This window comes from Rhinatrema bivittatum, chromosome 11 (assembly GCF_901001135.1).
Source record: "Rhinatrema bivittatum chromosome 11, aRhiBiv1.1, whole genome shotgun sequence".
In the NCBI taxonomy this organism is placed as follows: domain Eukaryota; kingdom Metazoa; phylum Chordata; class Amphibia; order Gymnophiona; family Rhinatrematidae; genus Rhinatrema; species Rhinatrema bivittatum.
In genome coordinates, this window is record NC_042625.1 from 85180523 (window position 1) to 85207052 (window position 26530).

General features: G+C 46.6%; 1 protein-coding gene across 1 annotated transcript in view; it reads right to left on the minus strand.

Moving 5' to 3' along the window:
* Window positions 1–25622, minus strand: part of PTPRU (protein tyrosine phosphatase receptor type U) — a 339580-nt gene extending 313958 nt beyond the window's left edge. Inside the window, exon 1 of the mRNA XM_029571024.1 lies at window positions 25479–25622. Coding sequence (XP_029426884.1) covers window positions 25479–25551 — 73 coding nt within the window. The 5' untranslated portion in view covers window positions 25552–25622. The remainder of the gene's footprint in view (window positions 1–25478) is intronic.
* Window positions 25623–26530: the final 908 nt, after the last annotated feature.

Sequence of the window (26530 nt, forward strand, 5' to 3'; positions counted from 1 at the left end):
CAGAGATGATAGTAGAGAAAAGCTAGGAAACTGACTCTTTCCATGCAATCTCAACAACCAATTTGGGCTCCCACTGTGTTGCACTTCTCTCTTAGCTAACAGTTAAAGTGAACTTTAAACCCCAGATTTCAGCAGAACCAGGAGGAGATGGATTTTAAAAGAAAAAAAAAAAAAAAAAAAGGTCCTTGCTCATTGCATGTATACGCTGAAAGCCACTTTAAAAACCCTGTTTAGACGCCCTCCTCCTAACGTCACCCAGGGCTCCTGAGCACGTGGCCCCTGGCCCTCGTCAGCGCTCACAGACTACATGACTTAAAGGGGGCACAAGCCCCATTCTACGACAAAACCAGCTGGCCCAGAAGACAACGGGAGGTCAAGGTCCTGGCCCGGAGGGTTTAATTCTGCCCTCGAGTGCTGGTTCCAGAAGAGCCTGTGGTCTTTCTCCCCCACAGCGAGGAAATCAGAATTACCATCCAGTACCTACGGCTAGAAGGGGAGAGGTCATGGCAGGAGATTTATGGAAGAGGAGAAGCGAGGGGGGGGCGCATAGAGCGTAGCAAACGAAAGTGACTCAAGGAACATTTTAGTACGTGCTCACTCGCTTGGTGCCCGAGCTACAGACCTCTCCATTGGATGGTCAAGAAAACTTGGGATTTGCATCGCAAAATAACCAAACAAAAATTTGCCACTTTGGCAACAGTAGGCGAGAGAGTCATGGAGTCTCAAGTGTCTTACAATGTTGCAATGAATTTCAGGACCGTTATCAAGTTCTTTCCCCGCCCCCTCCAGTAATGAGTGGCACAATAAACATGGGTTTAAGATAGTCATCCTGGAACATACATAGGGCTTTGCAGACAAACCAGCAACTTTCGCTTTTATGCAAATGAATTGTGTGTCATTACTGGTCAAAGATGCTATGGCCTAAGGACCTAAATATGTACCCCCTAGAGAAAAGGAGAGAAGGGGTTGGTGGGGGAAAGGAGGAAGTGGTAAATGATGCAGGAGAAGCAAAACATTTATAGGACAAGGAGGTCACTGAATGTGGCCTCACGGAAAGAGGATCAGGAGCAACGTCAGGAAATGTTTTTTTTTCTACAGAAAAGGTAGAAGACAAAAAACGCACCAACAGGATTCAAGGCAGCCTGGGATAAGCAGAGAAGAAAGCCAAGGATCAACCGGGGTCAATTAGACTGCAAAAAAGCATGAACTTTGGCAAACTCGAGATGTGCTTTAGGGTCTACATCCTACCGTCATATTCTGCGGGTCTATGCTCAAGGTGCCATCAGCCACAAGATGAGATACTGGTCCAGCAGAACGAGGGTGTCACAAACAGACCTGGCTTTCATGATATTCGCACAAGATGAATCTTGCATTCCATGGAGGCAGTGCAAGCGAAATTCTCCCATGTGTGTTCACTGTGGAGATCCTGAAAACCAGGCCCCGTTTAGGGCTCCTGAGGGCCGGAGTTGACCACCCCCCCTGCAAGCAATTCAGACACCAGAATTTTCCTTTGCACTGCATAAAATAAAAAGGGGAAGCCATGAGGGCAGAGGAGGGCTATTACTGGGGACAAAGGGGCCACCCTACTGCTCCATCAGCAGAGCTTGAGCCAGCCCTGGTTTTCCACCTACTGCATGCAGGGACTTAACTGAAGGCACCGGTCCATGCACGCCCTGGGAGGTGAGGTGGTGATTCTCCCAAGGCACCTTCTTCAGCTTGCTTCCTCCCCCTTCCCTCCACCCTGCAGGCTGGAATGTGGAAGGGTGGAGGGCACCACTGGCCCCCAACCTGTTTTATTTTTAGAAATTTAGCACCAACTAGGAATATAACCAGGACTGGCTCAACTTGTGCCCAAGGACATTAACTATAAAAAGGTGGCCCTCGCCAATTCCTTGCTGCTGACTACTCGGCATGCAGGACTCGTGAGGGGGGGGGGGGGAGATTACTGGCAATGCAGCAGCATGCAAGAAAGTTCTCCAATAGCACTGATGCGTTTTCTGTCTTCCACACCTTACAGTGGTGACTGATAGGCACCTCTTAACTACAGATAATAAAAATTACACCTGTTCCCTCCACCCCTCTCTCTGCAAAAGAGAAAAAAAAAAGGGCAAATTCTGCATGTAGGTCTCAAAGCTTCATCTCCAGAAAGGGGTAAAATGTTTTAAAGCGTTCCCTGCTCCAGGTAAGTGGCAGACACATCACGCTCTCGCTGAATATTTTCAGCTGTGGAAATGCTGCCTTGCACAAAAGCAAGCAGCGCGAATGAATTAATGTTTAAATTAATGCTTCGTGGTGTCTAGCCTTGATGCAGACGAGAAAAACTAAAATGAAACAGAAATAGTGCTCATTTGCTATTTCATGCCCGACCAGCCCAGGTAATGCCGATGGGTGGGGGAACGAGGTGTCTGTCCTCTTACAGAGCTACAGTTATCAGAGAATGAGCTCCCTTCTTGTAAGGAGCTCTCCTGCCAAATGCCTATGGGGATTAAATTTGCAGACACAAGCAAAGAGGTCTCCAAGCACAAGATGGGTTCTCTACCCACCTATTCCCCACCCCCACCCCAGATCCTCCCACAGCACCAAAATCCCAGTTCTTCGCATTTAAAAAAAAAAAAAAGTAAAAGATAAAGCTGCGCATTCTAAGCAGCCTGTCCACAGTATCCTAATTAAACCACCACGCTTCCCAGACCCTTAATGGTGGCCAAGCGACTGGACAGATGCACTATTTTTGTTTAAAAAAAACAGTAAAACAGTATCCTGCCTCTACAAAGTTCGAGGCAGGTCACAATGTGTACATTCATAAAAATACAATAAAAAACAGAAAGACAGAAAGAAACCGCTCAGGCCTGACTAGCAGATATTCCCATACTCTGGGCTTTCTATAGGTGACTCCTGGACTAATGCCTTGGTAGACTTGTCCAGCTTTTTTTTTTTTTGCTTTTTTTTTTATATATAATGTAATTCACTTTGAATCGCTTGAAAAAGAAGAACATAAATCAAATAAAAGACGTTTCTGTGAAGGCATCTCCTGCTCTCTGGTCTTTTCTACGCTGGCTGGTATGTATCTTGGGATGGGAATCAGAACCGGAGGAGGATCAGGAAGGGATGCAGGCAGTGCCAAGAACCTCCCAAGCAACCCGATCATCCAGCCCCCGAGGGCGCCACCGCTCTCTGGTGCTCGCATCTTCCTCACGGCCCGAGACCCAGAATCTCGGGTGAAGCCCGCGCCTCCTGCTTTCTCGGCTATGATTAAAGACGCCCACGTGCACCGTAATTCAATTACAAGCAGCGCGCGCTGCACAGGCCGAGAGAGGTGCACCTAGTGATTATGTCAAGAGTATTCATTCAGCTAATTACACAGGAAGTTACCGGCTCAGACGCCCTGCAGCCTCAGAGCATCTGGGGGAAGGAGGAAGAGGAGCACCACACGGGACACACAAACGGACGACACACGCCTGTGCCATGCAACACTGGGGAGGGGGAGGAGCTGTGCGTAGACCACACGCGCCATGAACTAGGATGGTCTGAATCACTGGATGAATGAGATTTGTAGGACTTGCAGTAGTCAAAATGGAAAAAATATATATATTTAAAAAAAGGGAGACGCCCTTGAAGTTTACGAGGGTTAATTTTGTGCTTTAGTCCTCCTATGGGAAGGGGGAAGTGGAGAAGTCAGACTCCCCCTAACATATCGGCTGTGAGTGCGCCATGGCTGTGTAGAAGGCCCTAGTGCGCCTGCAACTTGCCTGCGCAAAACCGCAACACGGTGGTTAAAGTCAGCCCCAGTGCTTTGACAGCGGACACGCAGACCCTCTGATGGATTCCACACATCGGGACGTGGAATCAGGCTGGTGGGCTTCATGGACCTTTGGTCTGACCCAGCACGGCAAGTTCTCGTGTTACAGGGCACGCTAATTGCCCGAGACTGCCTCTACCAAGACTATTCAGGTGGTGCTGCCAGGGCCGGGGCCCCCCACCGTCCTGAAGAGGCGAGAGACACCGCCTTCACTGGAGGCATAAGAGACAGGAGGACGTGTGAACTTCTGAACTGGAAACAGAACAAGACAAGACCGAGCAGGAAATCCGAGCTCCCAAGCCTGCCTGCTCTCTCCCTCAGCTTTCAGTCAGGGCAGGGGATCTCGTCTCTAACCTTACTGTGTAGGTGGGCACTGGCCAAGAGCTTAAACTGCTCCTGCGGCGTTAAAAGTCAGTGGCTAAGAATCAGGACTTTCACGTCGCCTGGGGTGAGCCCGCTCTCTAATTCCCAGCTCAGAGGCGCTCACCGTTGATGGCTTTTAAACATCGTATTTTTCTATTCTCAGTTACAGCAAAGTAAAGATATAAAGAGCCTTACACGCAGCCCTTTCAACCAGATGAAAGCTAAATGGGATTTATCTAAATATCATTTATGTGCCTTTTTACAAGCAGCGATGTGGGGGGTGGAAAGCACTTTCCCATGCTTTATTTTCCTGTGCAAATGTTTCGACCTCTAAAAATTCATTGGTTCATGAAATCCAGACACCGTCCTGGTCTCCATCACAGACTCAGGACGGCCCCCGTCTAGCCTGCCCATCCCTACCCGCTCTCTCGAATTTGTTAGTAACAACGAATAGATGCCAATGCAATTAGGGCACATTCGGCAATTTGAAACTTTGAATTTGCTTCATTATAGCATATAAACTGCATTAAGTGCCTTTGATTCATCTCCCCACCCCCTACCAAAATATTTCAATTTATTTAGCTACTAAAAAAAAAAAAAAAGAAGAAGAAGAGATGCAGCACAAGAAATTAACATGAAGGGGCAACTAGCACATGAGGCAGGAAAGTAAGGTGGAGCCATTGCTAACCTCCAGCACATTTAGGGGGGGAAAAAACCCCAGGCCCCAGAATGAGGTGCCTCGATTTGACAAGCACCACTGAAATATCAAACTCTAGGCACCAGAGGAGCCCAGGTCATGTGCTCAGCTTCCCCAATCTTTTAAAGAGGGCGATTGGGGAAACTATAGCCCAGTGAGCCCGACTTCAGTGCTGGGAAAAGTCGTGGAAACTGTTATAAAGAATAAAAATCACAAAACATTTATTTAGACATGGTTTAATGGAAAACAGAGCCAGCATGGACTTACCCAAGGGAAGTCTTGCCTGACAAATCTCCTACATTTTTTTTTTTTGAAAGGGTTAATAAACATGTGGACAAAGGTGAACCAGTAGATGTAGTATATTTGGATTTTCAGAAGGCGTTCAAAGTCCTGCATGAGAGGCTTCTAAGAAAACTAAAAAGTCATGGGATAGGAGGAGATGGCTTTTTGTAGATTGCAAACTGATTAAAAGACAGGAAACAGTAGGATTAAATAGTCTTGTTTCCACAGTGGAAAAAGGTAAACAGTGCCTCAGGGATCTGTACTTGGACTGGTGCTTTTTAATATATTTATAAATGATCTGGAAAGGGGTACGACGAATGAACTGATCAAATTTGCAGGTGACACAAAATTATGCAGAGTAGTTAAACCTCAAGCGGATAATGATGAATTTCAGGAGGACCTCGCAAGACTGGAAGATTGGGCTTCCAAATGGCAGATGAAATTTAATGTGGACAAGTGCACAATGATGCATATAGGGAAAAATAACCATTGCTGTGGTTACACAATGTTAGGTTCTATCTTAGACGTTACCACCCAGGAAAGAGATCCAGGCATCATAGTGGGCAATACATTGAAATTGTCAGCCTAGTGTGCTGTGGCAATCAAAAAAAAGCAAACAGTGTTTATACTGTGTGCAATTCTGGTCACCCCATCTCAAAAAGGATATAGCTGCACTGGAGAAAGTGCAGAAAAGGGTGACCAAAATAAGGGGCATGGAACAGCTCCCCTTTGAGGAAAGGCTAAAGAAGTTAGGGCTGTTCAGTTTGAAGATGCAACCGAGGGGCAATATGATAGAAGTCTAGAAATCATGAAAGGACTTGAACAAGTTAATGTAAGTCAGTTATTCACTCTCAGATAATAGAAGGACTAGGGGGCATTCCATGAAGTTAGCAAGTAGCACATTTAAGACTAATCGGAGAAAATTCTCACTCAGTGCACAATAAAGCTCTGGAATTGGTTACCAGAGGATGTGGTTAGTGCAGTTAGTGTAGCTGGGTTCAAAAAAGGTTTGGATAAGTTCTTGGAGGAGAAGTCCATTAACGGCTATTAATCAAGTTTACTTAGGGAATAGCCACTGCTATTAATTGCATCAGTAGCATGGGATCTTCTTAGTGTTTGGGTAATTGCCAGGTTCTTGTGACCTGGTTTGGCCTCTGTTGGAAACAGGATGCTGGGCTTGATGGACCCTTCGTCTGACCCAGCATGGCAATTTCTTATGTTCTTATGAAAGGACAAATGTGATAATTCTCCAACAAGTACGATGACTTTATCTGCGATGTAAAAGCTTTGGGTTCATAATGGTGAAGGCAGTGCAGACATGTAAAATGTAATGTAATGTAGAAGTGGCCTCTTGCTAGATGGTAAAAAGACTATTATGTGCCCAGTAATTCCTGCTCATGCTGCCAAGGATACATCCCTGCTGCTAGTCAAAGAGCCTGACCACTTGTAGGATAATCACTCCTCATCCAGAGAGTAATGTAGTTTTTAAATTTTTTTGTGCACTGTAAATTACTAATAAAATATTCAGTTTATTAGCTCTGTGTTTTGAGACTGATTAAAGACCCAAGTGAGTTATGAGGTCCCAGTATTTTTAGCAAATGGTCTGTAAATGCCTTTCTGAGAACAGTGAACCTCAGGGAGTAGCTTAGAGGCAGGATACTTGCTCAGAGGCAAGCGGAAACCTAATTGTTGGGTGGGAGGTTGTTAGGAGACAAGAACAAGCAGGGAAGGCCTGTGCCATGCTTGCTGGGACCTTCATGAGGTCAAGGGTTTAACTCCTGGTGAGTGGTAGGGACAGCGTGAGGGTATTACATGACAACGTGTAACAAAGAAAGAAAATTACGATAAGGGCAAAACTGGTAAGTGTGCTAATGCAAAGATTGGGAAATTTCACTGTGAAAACTTCTGTGTCGAATGACTTATCAACTTACCAGCTGTTTCCACAAGAAGAGTTCCTATGAAAAATTTAATAATTTGCTTTCAATCAAGTTAAGTGAATTATAGTGCACTTGTTAACTGTAATCCTTACAAAACAAAAATTCCAACCAACCTGGAACAAAATTGCTTCTTCCAGCTTTGTATCTCAGGCCCTACTTCCAACACTGGAGGAACTATAGGGGGGGATTTCGAGGAGGGACAGGCTCCCCTTCCGTGTAGGCCCACTTGGGGAATTAAGCATCATGTTTGTATCATCAGCTCTAACACTGAAGCCCTGGTCACTGCACATAGGAGGTTCTTGTTCCCATGGGAGTACGTTTACAGCAGCAACGGGCAGGCAAGTTCAGATAAAAATTTGCACCACATACAAAATGAGGAAGATCAACTTGAAGGACACAAGCCCCTGCTGCTCACACATGATCCATCGTGTCAAAATCCTAGCCAACCTCCACATCCCAGCTCATGGCCTGGATCCTTGCTTGATGTTTTCAAAAGATCAATGGCAAAATGTCACAGGGGTATGCAAGGAAATAGCCGAGATCAGCCAGCATTTTCCCCCTACCTGCCACCAATGTTCCCTAATTTTTCTAAAAGGCTACAGGCGCAAAATTTCTCTTTTGTGCAACTTTTTATACACAGAGTTCAAACCTGTACGCTATGAGCCTGTATAATGCAAACAGTAGGATTTCTTGTACACACTATGTTTTGCAAGCACGCACAGTTTAGGAGGAACAGTGCCTGCCACCCCTCCCCTTGTCGTGGCCGGCTTTTTTTTTTTTTTTTTTTTTGCCGTGGCTGGGAACAATCTTGGCAGTTTCTCTTGTCTGAAAGGTAACACTCTTGTTGATTGACTCAAGATTCAGCCCTGAAGTGTGAGCACAAGTGGAAGGAACGGATGAAAGTGATGAATCTCTCTGCAAATAATAAACACAATGTCTAAATAAAACATTAACAACAACAACAACCATCAATTAGTCTCATCCCCGGCTGGTAATATCAAAGGTTTCAGAGCCTCATTTATTTTAATGTCTGTTTTTAACAGGGTGGATTGTTCCAAGCTGCTAATTAATTTTAACTTGCTTTTCTTGCAAACTTGACTTCCTTCTTCAAGGAACATTCAGAGCCTCCCGCACAGCTCCTGCTCCGTGTCCCAGCAGATCTGCAGGGTTTCCACTTGTAACAAAACAGCCCTGTTTCTTGCAAAAAGGGTTTGCTCTATCAGAATGAGAAGGCTGTGACAAGACTGCACCTGTGATTCACTTTAGGAGCCAGGAACATGGCTTGCCCTGTCTAGCATCAGGGTTTGTTATAAAGGGTGATACACAGAGGGTTGGAATAAGAATCCTGTCTGAAAGAAACCCTGCCCTATCAGAATTTATTTTTCATCTTTTCGTAGATTATTCTTTCCTCTCCTCTCCATGGTGCATTGCCCTTAGGAGTCTTCACTGGGCAACTCCAGGTCACCCTGGTGACCAAGCGATGTAACGCTGAATCCTTTTGTGCTGCCCGCCTCCCTCTGAGCCTCCGCATGGGATGGGCATCCGAGGGCTAGAGTACTACAGCCGAGCCGTGCCTTCCTCCTCATCCCTGCTTACCCATGTGGCAGCTTCCTCCAAGCCACATCTCAAAGCAATGCAACAGAAGAAAGAGTCACTTTTACTTCTTATGGTTTTTTACCCTGTAAAAGGGATCTTTGACTTTCAGACTTAAATCTTTTTCCATAAATGCTGATGGTCAGAACAAGACAGCCCTTTGCGTGAGTTTTTGACTAAAGGGATTTAGCGATTGTTCCCTCACCACTTGTGCATTCTACAAATTAGGATGCACTTCTAGCCAGTTTGGAGTACTAGATTACTTTTTTTTGTTTGCTTGTCCTCTGTTTCCTTGCAGTCATTTCTCAAACAATAGAGCAGTTTAAATCTTCCAAGATCACCAATTACTCTTTCCCCGCCTTTAAGATTTTTTCCATCCCACAATAAGACTTCAAAGTGTATTTGGTTGCCATTACACCCACAGATCCACAGGATGAGGCCAGTGGTTCCTGGGATAGAGTCCCACAGACAGGTGACTTCCTAAGGGAATCACAGTACCAGAATCAGCCTTGCATGCAACGCATTTGGTCAGTGTCCCCAAGTGAGCGAGAAGAGATGGACAGGAGGATATCCGATGGTCAATGTCATTCCATGTTACTGGAACAGTGAGCATGAAACAGAAATCTTAGCGGCTGGGCAGCTCTTGCCTCTTATTTCAATTATAAAATTTGTAGATGCAACCCCATGCAGCGATAGAGTGATTCACTGAATCCTTGCACCCAAATGGATCGGTGGAGATAAATGTGACCAAGGCAGACAATACAAGACCTGAACTCCGAGTCTGTTGGAACTTGGTCCATTACTCTAACCACAGGACCACAACCTTTGCCAGAAATAAGAGACCTTAATGAATTAGCCTTCAGTTTAACTAATAAATAGGTTTTATTTAATGGCCGATATTTGACCAGGGCCGGCAGAGCCACTAGGCAGGCTGAGTGGCCACCGAGAGTGCCACAGCCTAGTGTTTCCATCAACCCCAATTAATCCTACTGCTTCTGCTCCTTTGGGCCACATCAGCCTGGCCTCCCTTGCTCTGATGCCAAAGGCAGCCAGACTGCCGAGGCCTGAAGGAGCAGGAGGAGCTAAGTTAGGTCACGCCCCTCACAAAGCTGAACCTGCGGGGCAGGAAGAAAGGAGGCGGAGCAGCACTGACTGTCACGTGGCTCTGAAGCAGGAGCATTGGCTGGGCCTGAAGAAAGTAGGTCTCAGGAGGCACTTGTTTTCGATTCTTTAAAGGTTATTCATGTAAAATAAGGTGAGTAAAAAAAGTGCAAAGTCTTCTGTTGCTCTAATTGAGGATTAACTAATTAAAATCAGCCTGGTTTCTGGTTTAGTGTCCTCTGACAGCTTAATTCCTCAAAAGTTAAATTGTGACCGACAGGCTTTGCAAAAAGCATAACAACTTTAGAACAACTTAGATTTAGCCAATTATCTGGTTGGTCTCCAACCCTCCTAGCAGACAAAGTGCAATTGAGTTTGGGTCTGATCGACCCGATGGGGAGTCAAAATAACCAAGCACCTGCTGCATCCGGACAGAGGCTCAGAGCTACTATTTCCCCACCCATAATCCCCTGCATACTGGGTTCCATCCAGAATACAAAAAAAAAAGCAATCATAAAAGATGTCCGACATTATCAAACAAGAGCCGAAAAAGGGGAGGCTGGCCGGAACAGCTCAGAAAGAAGAAGATAAAAAAAAATCTTTGACCAATGCTGCCATGCACGGATGCAGAGGGATTAGGGATTTGTTTGGAGCTTTTCCTGCCTGGAGGCTGTGCGGGAATTCACTAAAAAAAAAACAAACCCAAAAAAACAAAACACTATCACAAGCTGGTGAGCAAACACCCAGGATCACAAACCCAGCCAAGAACTCACAGGCTTCAAATTAGACTCAAAAACCACACGTCTGCACGCTGGCAGTGAACATGGACCCAGTGTTTACCTCTTTAAAAACCAAAACTGCTGCAGATGGTGCCCTGAGCAGATGCATGTGGTTTGGGCTCCTGCGCTAACAACTGCATGTTGTACATTTTCTTGCGTTTTTTTTTTTCCCCTGGAAGCTATGGCAAACCGGTTGTTAGAACGGACTCCACTGCAGGAGCTCATTGGCAGGCCACTATCCCTGAATCTACATCAGCATTAACCTTGCCGATTTTGCCGTCGACTTGGCCGCTGGCCTGGCCACCGAGCTGTCGCTCAGCCCGATCGGTCATCACCTCGGCTCCCTGAATTTCCCGGCTGTTGCAGGCCCCGAGCTGCCGGAGCACATGCAGACTTCCGGCACCATTCCTGCGTCAGTCGGCGCCTGCTTGCCGGATGCTGTTGGAGGGTTGCAGCGGGAGGCAGCAGAGCAGTGCCAGCTGGCCCAGGAAGTGCTTCTTGGCGTTGTGTCGGTAGATGAGGTGCCCTTGCTCGATGGGGCTTCTGTTGCTGGTTTGCAGGAGATCAGAGTTGCAATCTATTCCCTTCAGGTCAGATCTTGCCTTAGTTAAACCAACGCTGGTGACTTTGGCGAGTTTTGGCCTCTGTGGAGAAGTCGGTACCTTCTTTAGTAAAAATGACATTGGATATCTACTCTAAATGTTTGAGTCAAGAACGGATGTCTGCCTATGAGGTTAACATTTCTAACCTGGAGACAGACTTCAAGTAAAAAGAACACAGCCTAAACAAGTTGTGGACTCTTATTTTGGAGTCACGTAAATTAGAAAGCTTGGAAAATGGTTCAAAGAATTTAAATTTACGTATTTTGAGTTTTCCTCAAGAACCATTACTTTCTCCTATTGAGATGTTCAAGCTTTAAATGAAAAGGTTTGCAACTTCACAAGTCTGCTTTCCCTCCAATTCCAAACATTTTTTACCTATCTACTAAGAAAAAAAAGTGGACAGAGTGCAGCACGATGCATCTTTCAATTTAATGGAGTTTCTCAAGAACTCAGATTCAATCTCTTATACTAGAGGTCCTTTGATTCCTTTGTATTTTTACAAGAGATAATATTCTGGTTTGGGTTTTTTCCAAAAGTGTGAAGTTTCTTTTAAAGGGGGAGAAGATTTGGGTTTGAGTGTAGAAGAAAAACGTATGTAATCAGAGGTCTTAGCTTTGGGGGGCATCTTGTGTAGCTGGACATCCATGTGAATGTATAGTGGTAATGAGGTCAATTGCATACGTTCTCTTTGTCCCTATACAACCGAGGGATTTTATCGAGGCTAGATGCCACATGCCCTCCTGACTTACTAAAAGGTATGACTCATTCAGAGGGGGATTTGGTAGTTAGGATGCTGTTTTTGTATGGGCGATTGTCCTAAGACCTTTTTCTCCCTCTCCCCACTAATTTGACCTCGGTTTTGCTTTCCAAATATGTTTTGTATTTGAAATTATTTTTATTGCAGTTTTGACATTAAAAAAAAAAAAAAAAAAAGTTACAGCTATTAGATTTCCATTTCATGTCCACTTGCTTTCCTGCCTCTCTGTATGGATGCTCAATCTGGCTTTCACATTTTTTTAAATCTATTATGCTTTTTACCAGGAACGGCCTCAGAGCAAATGTCAACAAATTTAAAGACACAGAATACCATTTGAATTACTATACAATATCAAATATAAATAAACAAAAACCACCACAGTATTTTAAATTAGCAGCATTTACCGCCACTTTGCTGTGCAGGACAGACATGGACACAGCCATTTGCAAAGTGAGGGAGCCACAACAGTAAGGGGTCATTCCCCCCCCCCCCCAGTGTGGCTGGAGGTAGAGCTGTGGATCAACCCATAAGCTCAATGTTCCAGGTGCATCTGGAAATAAAAGCTGGGTTAGTGAATACAATTGAGGGTGGGTGGGTGGAGGTCACGAGGCCCTGAAACAAGTTACAGTGCAAAAGGTAAGATTAGCCACGGTGCCCAATTCCTCCCACTGAACCTGCCACGCAACCAGAACCAGCTTAAGCCACCAGTCCCCGGGGCGCCCATGAAACTAAACCATTGCCGGTTCCCCAAAACTAGGGCAGCTTTATTACAGCCCTACTCGGGGTTGTGGTAAGCACACATAAAACCTGACAGAACGTGGCCACTAGCAAACTAAGCAAAACAAAAAAAAAGAAACAGCTCCAAGGTCAACTGCTGAAACCTACATGTTCCAATAAAAATAAGAGTGGCCTTGAAATGGGCTGATCACGGGGGAAGAAACAAGTGATCCAAATTACGCTTTCTGCAGTCAGAAGGATCAGAGTTAGCAAGGCGAGAGATTTTCACCTGTGTGTGTTTTGTAATAGGGAGATTTATTAGGTGGGACAGTTAGAAGAGCAAGTGCGTTTTAGGGCAGGCAGTCAAAGAACTGGGAATGTGTTTCAACAGCCTTAAAAGGAGGCCCCTGGATTATATTCTAGAACTTTAGAAAGAGAAAGCCATGTATTATTCAGAGAGAAAGATAAGAGTTTTATTAAAAACAAAACAATAATATAGTGCTGTACACCAGGATGCTTTACCCGACTATATAAAGTTACAAATGAGTCCCTGCCCCAGACAGCTTACAATCTAATTTGGCACCCGAGGTGACAGGAGTTAAAATGAGTATTGTGGCAGAAGCAGGTCTTGGCACCCAGCCCATTCCTCTAACCACAAGCCCTCCCCTGCCCCCATCACCCTCCAGAAGGAGCTCTGCAAAAGGTGGGAGTAGTACTTGTTACATGTGCCAGGGTACATACCATAATCAGAAGAGGATGCCTGAAAGAGAGAACTGTGTGTATTCTCTCGGAAAGAGCATGCTGTGAGCTTCGTTTCATTGTATGAAACGAATCGTTTTATCAGAGGGCTGCATAAAGGATAGAAGGATGGGAAAAGCATTCTAATGGAGGTGCAGTGTGCTGTTCCAGAGTATGCTACAATAGTTTTACAGTGGGGATGGCAGTGGAAAGGTCTTTCTGAAGACAACGCCCTCTGCTGAGAAAATAAACCTCTTTCAAAGTGATGTAATCCCAGGTCTGTTTTGAATCCTCCGCTGAGTCACAGAGTTTCAAAACAAGAGATTTTTTTTTCCCCTTAAAGTTCAGCAAAGTTAACAGGAAGAGAAGCAGCTGCCACAGCATTTCCAAAAGCAAATCCCAGTGGAGCGGAGCGGTCTAGCAGTGAGGTTGGAGGCCAGCCAGCAGAGCCCGCACTACTAACTTGTCTAACCAGTTTTTGGGCTGCTACTGCCCAGATAAAGTTAAAAGGGTAGCCCCTGATAATCCATAACCCCCCCCCCCCAAAAGCAGAGACTTGCCTCTAGTTTCACATAAAGGGGTCCTGATCGGCTCTGTAGCTCTCAGGAAGATGTAACAAGGGCCCTCTCCCCTCCAAAACCTAAGTGTCCCATGGACTGCACGCCAGCACATCACATCGCTACCTGGATAGTCCCCTTTTCCATCGTACCTATAGGCGCCTCGCAGAGCATGCAGAGACTAGAGCGGACATGAATGCCTGGCCCTGATGGTTAACTTTCAACCTCTCCCCTCACCTGAAGCCACCTCCACACCATTTCTTAAACATCAGCACTACCACAACCTACCATGCGATCACCTGATCATCAAGACAGCTACACACGACCTGGCTTAGTTTACCTTCAATTTTTTGTATTTTCTATATCAACATTCATCATGCTAAGCAGACTACAACAGCCTAGACTGAAAACATATAACAAAGATCAATACCTGGGGCAGAGCAGAGAGGATTTACAACATATGTTTTTAGCATCGTGGTCCCAATTCTGGATTATAAAATCAAGGCTTACAATTTTTGAAACCAAAAATCATTTTGGGGGCTGGAGACCCTGATAAGCTTGAAGTTGCCTTTATTAATGCAAACATCTCCGTCTGACGGAGCTGATCACGTCTGTCTGCGCACTCTGGAGCGGGAGGAGGGGATGGCTGATGTCAGCACTGGTAGCCCTGTCTAGCCTACCAGCAGCACAGAGGAAGAGCCTCGGAGGAGACATCCCTTCAGCCCTAGGGGTCAGCAAGATTTTCCTAGCCACCCAGGCCTAACTATCTGGGGAGGGGCAATGGTGACAGCAGATTCCACTATGGATACAACAGGAAAAGTCTAAAGAAAAAAAAAAGTGGAGTAAAAGTTATTTAAGAAACATGGTTAATTGTGTAGAGAAACTTAACACTTCATTACACTTGACCTTGGGACCTCAGCCAGGGGTTAACTAGAACAGTGCAGCACTTTGTATGGAAAAAGAACACGGTAAGGGCAGAAAAATCTGTTCCGGTTAAAGGCAGACCTGCCGCCCACTGCGGAGGCCCCTACTCCTTACCTCCCCCCACCACCACCACCATGGGAGGGGTTAATATCAGCTAGAGAAAGACTTCTGTGCAAGGCAGCCAACCCAAACACCTGGAGCCCACATCAATCCAGGCAGCCAGCGGGATTGCACAAGGGTCATTTTCATCTTTGTTTTGGTTTCTTTTAAGAGGTAAACCGAGCACCACAAGCTAAAGGTAGGACAAAACCTCGCCTTTTCTGTTAGCTCCTGCAAAAGAAATAACTAGTCCTTGGCATTTTAATGGGGTTTGCAGTCCTTCAGTCCCAAAAACCCTTACAAAATAGGGATGCCCTGTATTCGGAGGGGGAGGAGAAAACATTTTCTGGTGGCTTAGGGGAGCATGAGAGAGCAACAAAGTTTTCCCTTATTAAAGTTACATGCACACAGCCCCTGCCAGTGGCAGCAAGCTTCCCCCTCAGCGTCAGGCCTTCAGAAACCAAAGATTTAACCCTACACTGGGAATTTTCAGACTTTTCGGGGTGTCCCGCAGGTTCCTCTTCTTCCCGATTCAGACCCAGCCACCGCAGCGACAGCTCCCTGGCCCGTGTCCAGGTGCCCTCCAGAACCCTGCAGTCATGGGGGACCCTCATTTGTTTCGCGATGGCAGAGACTCCCCCTTCCTCCTAGGAGACATGAATGCTGCCTACGCAGCAACCCCAGCCGGCCCAGGGAGCAGAGGGCCTGAACCACAAATGGAACCCAGATCCCTCCACATGGCAGTGAAGCCACAGCCACTGGGCCAGCCCTGTCAGAGTTTTTAATTAACCACAGAAGCCTGAGTAGGTCTTGAAGCTGGGAGTGAACACTAGTTGATATGGGTGGGGGGGAGGGGGGGCGGAGCCGGAGGGAGGGTTCAGACTGGGTCAAGTCTTCAGGAATTTGCTTTCAAGTATTTTTGTGAGGGGGTGGGCACGAGGGCGCCTCCCTAAGGTTTTCTGGATCCACTTTGGATTTTGCCCCGGTCTGCAAAGTACAAAAAAAAAATTTCAGATTTTCCAGATACTCTGGCTAAAACCCAGGCTGGCTCAGAACCGGGCCCTGGGTCATTCCTGCGTCTCTAAACCAGAAGGGAGCTCGCAAGCATTAGCTTAGGAATCAGTGTCCCCGCCCCGTGCAGGACTCGCCCATCGGAGGAAGTTTATTCTAAGCAGATCCGAGTCCAGCGCGGCCCCTCTGGCTTCGTTACCAACCTCTTCTATTAGACTATAAAAATCAGAGGCAGCTTGTAGCGTCCCAACGTGGGAACCCAAGGAAAGGAGAGCGCCCGAGCCAGATGGCAGCCCGGAGGGGAGCAGGAACTCCTCCACCTTCATTTGTGGCAAGGCTCTGCTTCTCCTGACCTCCCACCCCCACGTGAGGCTTGTAAATGATATCAAAACCCAACCGCTAAAGCAAATAATGTGTGCTCTTTATGGGAAATGTACTGCCACCCCCCCGGTTGGGCTGTTATAACAAAGGTGACTACAGAATGAGAGAAAGGGGAGAATACCCCCAGCCCAGCAGCTCCCTCCCGCTCCAATCAGAATTGGGGCTGGTGAATGAAAGCCCCTGGTACCAGATCCAAACCCCCCCCCCCCCCCCGGGGTGGGAGCACCCACCTATTTTATATCCCCTCCCAGCTTACCCTAGTCCAGTCATTGCAGCAGTAGTCCTGGGCCAGGAATCCCAAACTCATGGGCCCTAAGTCTGGCCACTGGGTACTCCCCCTCCTCAGAGGCTGTGAACCTTGCCCCCAGACATCCAGGGGAGTGGAGGGCCACGAGCCGGGAATCTAACCCGAATTCGTCGGCATGCATGGCCATGCACAGCCGTGCCAGTGGAAACGGAGGAGAACGGTGGCTTCTAAAGGAGATGAGAGCTGCCCTTGCAGGGAAGCCACGTTTACAGACAGTGCCCTGCTCTCTCCGAGCAGGCGAGGGATTTTTGCGGGGATACAGCAGTGTTCCCTTCAGCTGCCGAGTTAAATCGGGTACGCACAATCTCCGGGCGCACCCAGAACACTATGGAACAGGAGATCCCCAGCGCGTTCCTCTCCTACTTTCTGCCCTATTGCTGGGAGGTCCACAGCATTCTCAGACTAGCGTGCAAGAAAAGCCTGCACCTCCGCCGTGCACACACACGCATCACCCACGATGCACACGCTGCTCCATCACAGAACAGCCTCACACACGTGCACAATTATTTCTGTACATAAAGATGTATCATACATCATTTCTTTATTTTCTGATGTGCAGGCAACAAAAAAAAAAAAAAAAAAAAAGGACAGGCTTGGGCAAACAAACCAAAACCATCACAGCTGACCCTTACACTATGGGATCCTGCTGCCAAGTCTCCTCCCAGGCTCTGACCTGCTCCCCTTTGTTCTGTCACTTCAGATCTCTTCAGCGTCTTTCAGCAGGCCAGGGAGCTTTTATATTACAGCAAGAGATGGAGGTCAGAGGCAGGAAAAAGCAAACATCCCTGGAGGCCAGCAATCGGCGAGCTTTACAAGCCCCTGGGAGGGGGGGGGGGGGGGGTGCAGAGATCCAGGAGGGTACACAGAATTGTCAGCTGCATCCATCTGTGCCTCCCCCAAAGACCCCCTTGAACAAAGCACCAGGAAGGACGCAGTTCCTCCAAGGCTTAATTCCGCCCCTTCAGACACGGATCCAAACATACAAAATTTGGAACATGCTCTCGGCCACCTTCTCCAAAAAAATAAACAGGATGTTCGCATGCAGTAGCCAGAGACACAGACTGCAGGGAGACATCCTACTCCCAGAGGTCACGAAGGGACAGAGCGTGAAGGCTTGCACGCAAGGCACCGCCTGTTACAAGCCTAGCAGTGCCGGCCTGGCACCTGCAACCCGTACCGGAGACTCTGAGGGGGTCACAAACCCCGTGCAACAGGGGGTACACATACACTACTGAAATTGACCCTTTGGCCTTAAAAATAAACCCAGAGCATTCAGCAAAGTCTTTGGACGTGCATTCCACATTACCCTCACTGACTTTGTGTAACTTTGGAGTGGACACAAAATATATCTTTCAATACAAGGAGCTCAGTTTGTTACCACAGGCTGGGCCCTACCAAGGGGATACAATACGGCACCTCACAGGCAGGAATTCTCTGGAATTTTCTAAATCCTACATTTCTTTTTTTTTTTTTTTTTTAATTATTATTTTATTGGTTTTAGAACATGTAGCACATTACACAGGTCAGAACCGCAATACAATACCAAAGAAGATAAAGAGCAACAAAACAGTGAACCTAGCTCTAAGACCAGATAAATGCTATAAACGTTGTACAGCAAGAAACTTTACAGGACATTATGATAATAGAAAATGTACAAATTCCTTGTACGTATGTAGTCATGATATGAAAATAAAAGATGTGCTTAATCCTGTGTTAGTGCTGAGTAAATCCTACATTTCTAAGCTGGGGAGGGGAATACCCCTGCATCCTCTTTCACACAGTTGAATATAATTTTAAACAAATGTAAGGGCTGGAAGGACATCGACAAGATGCACAACGCCCCCTTAAACTTTCATAGCCCAGTGACTGGAGCGACCGTCCTCCCAGAGGCCACGCACCAGGGCTCCCAAACCCAGCGACTAGCTGTCACCTCCGTATGACCGACTCCTTCCCCACCACAGCATCCCCAGCCCTGGCCAACCCGGGAGGGGGGGGGTGGGGGTGCAGTGCCAAAAAAAAAAAAAAAAAAAAACCAGACCACAGCTGGGAAACGCACCCAGCTCCTTCTGTATCCTTAAGCCTTTTTTACTCAGGAGTTCATATCCCTTCTGGATTACCACTTAAAAATCCACAAAAAACAAAAACAAAACAGGAATTTCAACAGAAAACATGCAGAGAAGTTTTTCAATTTTCCTCATTTAAACATCTGGTAAAACCTCAGGCCAAACTTCTTGAGGGCCATAAGAAGCCGGTATGCAACAGTCAATGAGCTAGACTGTCACACACATCCTGAGCTTCCATTTCCACTGTCACTCTGCAGTAAACTACATCGGCTTAAATGACTCTTACAAAAACAGCACAAACACGAGCAGGAAACCTCACAGTAGATGCAGAGCAGCAGCTGAAGGAAAAAAAAAAAAAAAAAAAGATTTTTACAGAAAGATATTTTAGTATGAAAACAGATCTTGCGATGAGCTTCATTTCAGATTTCTAACAACTTGTCAATACGTAATTAGCCTTCACCAGTACAAATGTGTTTATTCATCCACTGGTTGTCGATGCTCAACAGCTGATAAGACATTCGTTACAGCCATCAGCAAAGCAAAGAAATGGATGATTGTGGCTTTTTTTTTTTTAAGCAGCTCTATTTGGTACATCATGGAACGTTTCCCCATATGTACCTGGCACGCAGCAATAAGCATCTATTGATTTAAAAAGCCACCGTTGACATCATTTATATTTGACTGAAAAGTTTTATTTACATGTACAGATAAGAGGGCTGACCCAGCGACAAGGTGGCGGACCAGGCTCATTCTGTTTAGGCCTGATGAAAAGCACTTTGCGCTCTCCTGGGGGTCCCCCTCTTTTCCACCCGTTCACCGGGCAGAGGTGCGCGATAAGAGCGTTTTCCCCTTGCGGGTCCTTTGTTTTAAAATGCCCTTCCTGATTTATGGTCCATGACAGATCCCATGCTATTTAAGAAAGTGTTGTAAGCCTCTGAGGGGTATTTTGGTGATGACTGCGAAAAGCACTAAATCGTGAGGATAAATTGGAAATTAGTTTGGCACCTGTATTCTTTGTACGCAGTTTTAACTAGTAGTCTGTGCTTGGTTCTGTTTTACTTAATATTTGATTGTTTTTAATTTCTCGTTATGTACTTTTTACATCTTGCTTTTGTTAGTTTCTTTACATTTATTATGTATGTTTTTACGTAATCAACTAGAACTGTGGAATGCATGGAATATTAGAATGTATGATGCCCAATTATGTGTTTTTACAGGATTGTTCTAATCTAGGAGCAGGGTGGTGGTGGTGTCATGACTGTTGAATTTCATTATCAAATCCCTGAGGGGGTGGTGGGAGTGGTGGCCAATAGCCCCGAAAGTTAATGTGGGGGGGGGGGGGAGGGGGAATAATTGGTGGCCCTAGGATATCCAATAACCTTGCATCAGCCCTGAGCTAGTCAAATATAACAGTTCAGTTAAAATAAAAAAAAACAGGCGATAGATAAATCAATAAAAAGGTAAGTTTATTGTAGCACATTCGAGTGGACATGCATGGTAACCACACTACTTTATCCAATAAAATCTTTAAGTGAAACAAAGTGACTTTTGCAACTTGCTAAGTGTAAGTCTGCAACACTGCACGGCTTTCTCAGAAAGCAGAAAGATCAGGAATGCCAGAGGAATAGCAGAACTAGGCCCCCCCCCCCATCTACATGCATTTACTTTGCAGCTCCATGCTACTTCTCTCTCTCTACGGCCCTCCTCCTGACTTCCATTCGTCCAGCAAGCTGCTATCTATGCTCTTCTCCTCCACCAATACCACACACACACACCATACTTTGTCTTGCAGCACCATGTGCCTGGAAGAGTTTTTCTGAGTCTGCATCTGTCAGAAAGCCCCCGCCTCTTCCTATCTTGGCACATATTTTACTGCAATAGTCAAGCAATTTACTAGAAAACTCTCAATTATACTGGAAACTCCATGGCACAGGGACTACTTCATATGTACCCTATACAGTGCTGCGGAAATCTTCAAAAACACAACTTCAGTAAGCACCCAGGATAATGAATTCGAGTGGTCAGTAAACCTGTCTCCGTCACTTCCTGGCAGGATTAACCTCTGGCACAGCCTGGGGGACTTCTTCCTTCCTATACTCTTATAGCCTCTCTAACCTCTTCTGCACCCCGTGAATCAGATTATCTAAGAGCAAGGACACACGAAAGTGAAAAGCAAGCTTTGTGAGCTCTTTTCATGGGCTTGTTATTAGTTTTCCTATGCACTGAATCTAGAATGCTGTTTATCCATAGGTGGAACAGCGTTAAACTGCTGACTTGCAATTAATGCTTTCATCCATCCTCCTACCTATCCCGGATATCTCGGGAGGGCAGGGATCATGTGTGTCACTTGCTAGTAGGCAGGATTAACAATACAAGGAAACCAGGAAAGACGTGTTAGGCTGCCATTTCAAGCGCTGCAGGCGAGTTTCTACTTGTGGATGCTGCCAGCAGTGCAAAAAAAAAAAAAAAAAAAAAAAAACCAACAACTTTAAGACTTCCATTAGCTTAGCAGTCTGAGCCACACCAACTTTAAGGTCAAAGAAGTTACCAAATGAGTCAACCAATGAGTGTCCCCTTATACCTATAATAATCTTATATGAATACTACAAAAAGCTTAAGTGCATCAGTTACATATTTATTTGAAAAAAATACATATCACAATATCAAAGTACAAAACAAAAAACATCAATACATTAAAAGCATTAAAAACATCACAACATTCATACCACATCCTCACACTTCCATACTAGATTGAGTTTGACAGAGAGAAGACCAAGAATACACAGATTCGTTGAACATGGAGGAAAACATTATGAAACGCAGGAGGATCTTGAAAATTGAGAGGGAAATGTTGAGAAAGCTAAGAGTATATAGAACCATTGAGTATCAGGGAAAACCGTGAATACTGGGCAAATACCAATTTTTTTGAGAATTGTATTTCTTGAAAACTATTTTTTGTGAATCACATTTTATATACGTCTATGTGGTATGGAATGTGGTTTGAATGTTGTGATTAAGATATTGATGTTATTTGTTTTGTACCTTGTTGACATCATGATACGTATTTTCTCAAATAAAAATGTAACAGGCACACTTTTAAATGTTTAAGGCCACACCAACTTTTACCATTAGCTTAGCTATTTCACATCTAAACTGCTAAAACTTCATGTACAGGCTAATTGAGCTCAAAACGAAACCTGGAATGGCTTCGCACTGCTATGCAGGGTGAGGGCCTTAGAATACTCCCTCCCTGCAAGCTGGTCAGATGTGTGATCTTGTTAACTGCACCCACAGACAGGCAAGCACTGCTACCTACACACAACAGTGTATATATACACTCACACATACAGTATATAGTGTATAGGCATATGCACACAAATGTAAAACCATAAAAGCCTGTTCACACACTATGTACAGCAGGTTCACTGAATTACTATATTAACCTACGCCGTTATGCTTAAAAAGCTGCCTTAGCCAGGTCTGGCAGCTGCCAGGTAGTTCTGGACCCCATAACTCATCATCTGTACTTAAAGGACAGTGAGGAAACAGCCATCTTATTACTTGCCTTTCAGTGTCCCATATGGCTGGTATTTCAATAAGAAAAAATAATAATTTCTCTAGTTTAAGAAAAAAAAAAAAAGTTATTGAATATGTGCACACATACGATTCCTAAGGCAGCCTGGCTCCCAACATGATATACATGCAAACAGTTTGTTAATGGGAAACACTTATGAAATAGGAAGTCATTTTAACCAACTGCAAAAACCTGGATGCAGAGGGCAATCCACAGGCACCATATGGTGCATCTGCCGTGCCACAGAGCCGCAGCATTGGGCAGTTATAGTCAATCCCCAGGAAGGGTGGGAGCTGTGACGATCACCCTCTAGTGCCACCTACAGCCCAGAAGCAAAAGAGCAAATCAAGTAGACAGAGCAGCTGCCTGATCGAGGAGTATCAAGGCAAGTAAAGCCCAGTTTTTGGCTGGCTTAGCTCTCGGATCTACCTATATAAAAACAATTTAACACTCTGGGTGTGCCTGGATTAAAACTCTGAGCTCTGCAAAAGAAAAATATTGGAGAAGGCCCTGGACAAATTTTCTTTGGATTCAGAGCCCATAACTCAAGGAACAGCCCACAGCCAGAGGATATTAAGATCCAACGCTACCAAAGAGATCCAGAGATTGAAGCATGAACTTGTACACAAGGGGGAAATCCTGGGCCATGGGTCCAGGACTGCTGATCTACTGGGAAACGATTTCCTAAACATTCTCTCTTCTGCTCCAGGTTACTGCAAGTTAATTGGACAATCACACGAAGACTTCTCGCTTTCACAAAGATTTTTTTAAAGCTGGACACAAGAGAATGCTGCCTGGCCATCCACCCAGGAGCTGGCTGCATGCATGCATGCTGCTTAAAGAACTAGACTGTAAATTGCAGAGGGGATCACGTTTGGATGACAGGCGCTGGCTGTATCAATGCAAATTATAATTGCTGTCATTACTTCCCCCCGATGGTGTGGTGTGCCGAACTGTATTCACCCATGTCCTCAGGTAAAACAAACAGCATCTTGGATGTCCGATCCTGCTTTGAGAACTAGAGAAACGATCTTCAGGAGGTAAACCAGCCCCGAATGTACCGTTTCAGCCCAGGCACCACATATAAAAGTGGGGAGGTTTAGCAGCATTAGGAGGCGATTTACCCTAGAGAAAAAAAAAACAAACCACAGAAGCTGCAGTGACGGATCATGGGGTGGAGGGGACTAATGGGGCAGTCACCTAGGGCACGGGCCTAGAGGATTGGATTAAAAGGTAAAGAGTGGGCAAGGATGTATGACCCAGGTACCAAGGCACTGTTAATCCGTCCCTTATTAGCCACAGGCTTGCGTGTTAGTGGGCGAGCAAGCCTTCCTCTGTCCTACTCTCCCCAAGCGCTGCTGCCACTGCTCAGCCGGAATCTGCCCAGGAGTTCAGACCCCTGTATCTGCCGGCGACTCAGATCACATGCAGGCAACAAAAGGTCCAGACTCCAGCGAAATGCAAACAAAAACTACTGAACAGGAACAAAAAAAATAAACGCTGGGGAGTCCAAACCGCACCCCCACCCCCCTCCCCCCCAAAGACTGGGAAAGGTCTGGCATACACCTGTATGTGTAGTCCCGTGTCCATACCTTTTCCTATATCTATGAATATGTACAGGCAATAAACACAGCTGCGGGTCTACATTCCATGTGTAAACATCATGGATGATGCCCATGTAAGCAGATCTCTCAGGCATCATCTCTTCAGTAGCAGAGGCACAACTGGAGGGGGCTTCCCTAACACCCCCCTCCCCCTCCCCATGCCCTGCAGCCGGGGAAGAGAGAGAGGGAGAGGGAGAGGGAACCCCCCCCCGGTCCCAGAGGAAAACTCCCGCTTACCCCGTTCACCTGAAAAAAGTGACCCCCTCCCCAAAAGGGAAACACGAGGGAGGGAACGCGAGACGCCGTCTGCACTAGGAATATTTGAGGGTGAATACCATGGAAGATTTTTTGCAATGTGACAAACGGAGGGAAAGAAAAAGTTGCAGGAGGAGATCTTTAGTCACGAATATTAAATTACTACTTTTATAAATGCCTTTCAGTTTCTCTTTTCTTTCGCCAAAACGTTACACGACCTTCTGTTTTTATAATCACACATGACGCAGACTACACATTATGCAAAACTGCTGTACGTAACTCTGTATAAAAATATACACCCAGAAGGAATGACAGACCACGATTAATTACTACAATGCCGCTTCCCTTCCTCTTGTCATCACCTTCCACGCACATCCACTGGCTTAAGCAGAAGCAGACTATTTACTTACTAATTCCCGAAAAGGCTCGGGACGAGGCACGGCAGCAGCGAACTCGGACCCCATCGACATGCAGCCTGCACAGCCCAAGCGACAGTCCCGCCTCGCGATCCGGGAATCATTTCTTAAATAGCCACGATCACAACAAACATCACATTTCGCTGACACTTTAGATTCAAGTCAGCGGCGAGCAAGCCAAGTGCTTTTTCCAATGCAGGAATCTTTGCAGATTGTTGTTGGCACAGGGAAGAACCCACAGGCTGAGGGCTGCAAGATCTGGTGCAAGCAGGAAGGCTCTCGGAGACGGACGAAAAATCCCCCGAAGCGTCCAAAAACCACAGACCTAGCCAACCAAACCCACGAAACCAACCCCTGCTTGCAACCCCCCCCCCGGAAAAGGAAGAAAGATTCCACCGGTGCCTTCCAGAAGCTGCAGCTGTGCCCTCGGCCAGAGCCCCAGAAGTTGGGGCTCCTGCCAAGCGAGCCCCGGCAGCTCGGACTCTCGCCCCCTTGCTCTGCTGCCTTCATCCAGGGCCAGTGCCCGGGCTTTCTGCCCCTGGGAGACGGGGGTGGGGGGAAAGCGCGGCACTGCCCCAGCATCTGCAGCCCAACCAAATCTGGACTTCTTCCTTGGCTGCTTGATCAGCCCGGGGGCTTGCAACACCCGCCCCGGGGAACTTGCCCGCGAGCAAAGCGCCAGGCGAGTTCCGAAGATCGCAGAACAAGGGGGGGGGAGGGGGGGGGGTAACCCGCACGCTCCAAGTCTCCCCTTCACCATCCCCCCAGGGGAGGCTCCCCCCTCCCCCAACACGGGGGCTGCGCGCCTCCCTCCCCTCGCTCACAGGACACATGGAGGGTGGGCGGGAGAGGGAGAAGGATAAAGAAAAGCGCATCCCGACCCCCAGAACTTCAGCGGTAGGTCCCGGGACCCGGCGGCTCTGACCTGTGGGGGTGTCGCTGTCCAGGGCGCAGACCCGCAGGGCGACGGCCAGCAGCAGGGAGGCCCCCAGGTGCATGGCTGCCGCTAAGTCCCGCTCCCCGCCGCCGCCGCCGCGCACACTGAGGGCGGGCGCAGCAGCCCGAGCCTTACAGCCCAGCACCGGCCTGACGTCAGCCCGCCGCCGCCGCCGCCGCCGCCGGCCCCCAGCCGAAGGGCGAGGGCGACCCCTGGCGGGGCGCGGCGGCAGCGGCCAGAGGTTCCTCCGCAGGGCCGCTCTCCCGCCGCGGGCGCGCACGAGCCACGGAGGCGCTGGGCGCCAGGCGGGAAGGCCGCGCTTTCCTTTCCAAAAAAAAAAAACCAAAACAAAACAAAATTATTTTTTTTTTAACAATTGTTATATCCTTTCTTTCTCTGCCTCTGATCTTCTCACCCTTCTTCTGCATCGGCCAACTATTCACCGGTCCTGTCTGTTGAAACCTGGTCACAGACAGATGGACACAATCTCCCCGTGAGGCGTTCTTTATAATTTTGTAAAAGAATTCCTAAAATATGGGATCGGAACTAAATTACAGGAAAAAAAAAATATGAGCTTCCTTTAAGATATGAGATGTTACACGAGGACGAGGGATACTCGTAGTTCTGGGTTGCCTGCTATCCAAATTAAAAAAAATTACATATTGGCAGCATGTTAAATCGTATCCTGCTTAAAGAATGCGGGGAGAAATTGAAGAGTAATGCTCTGACTCACTTTTATGTAAAGATTACAGCCCTCAAGATGTTGCAATTACTTGTAATGTGAATTTGCCAGTAAACAGAACATGCACAAAAAGTACAGATTTTGAATCTGTGAATGTTTGTATGAATCCCAGCCAACCCAACTGAGCACATTTAGATTATGGGGTGGGGGGGGGGATCTAAGTCAGATTCAAATTACATTGAACAGACTGGTGATCATTCGAATATTAGTAGATGGGTAGGCATTAGCGGATCGGGTCCTGGATTGGAACCGGGTTAGAACTGACTCTGCATTCCCTAGATGCAGAGTCGGCTCTAAC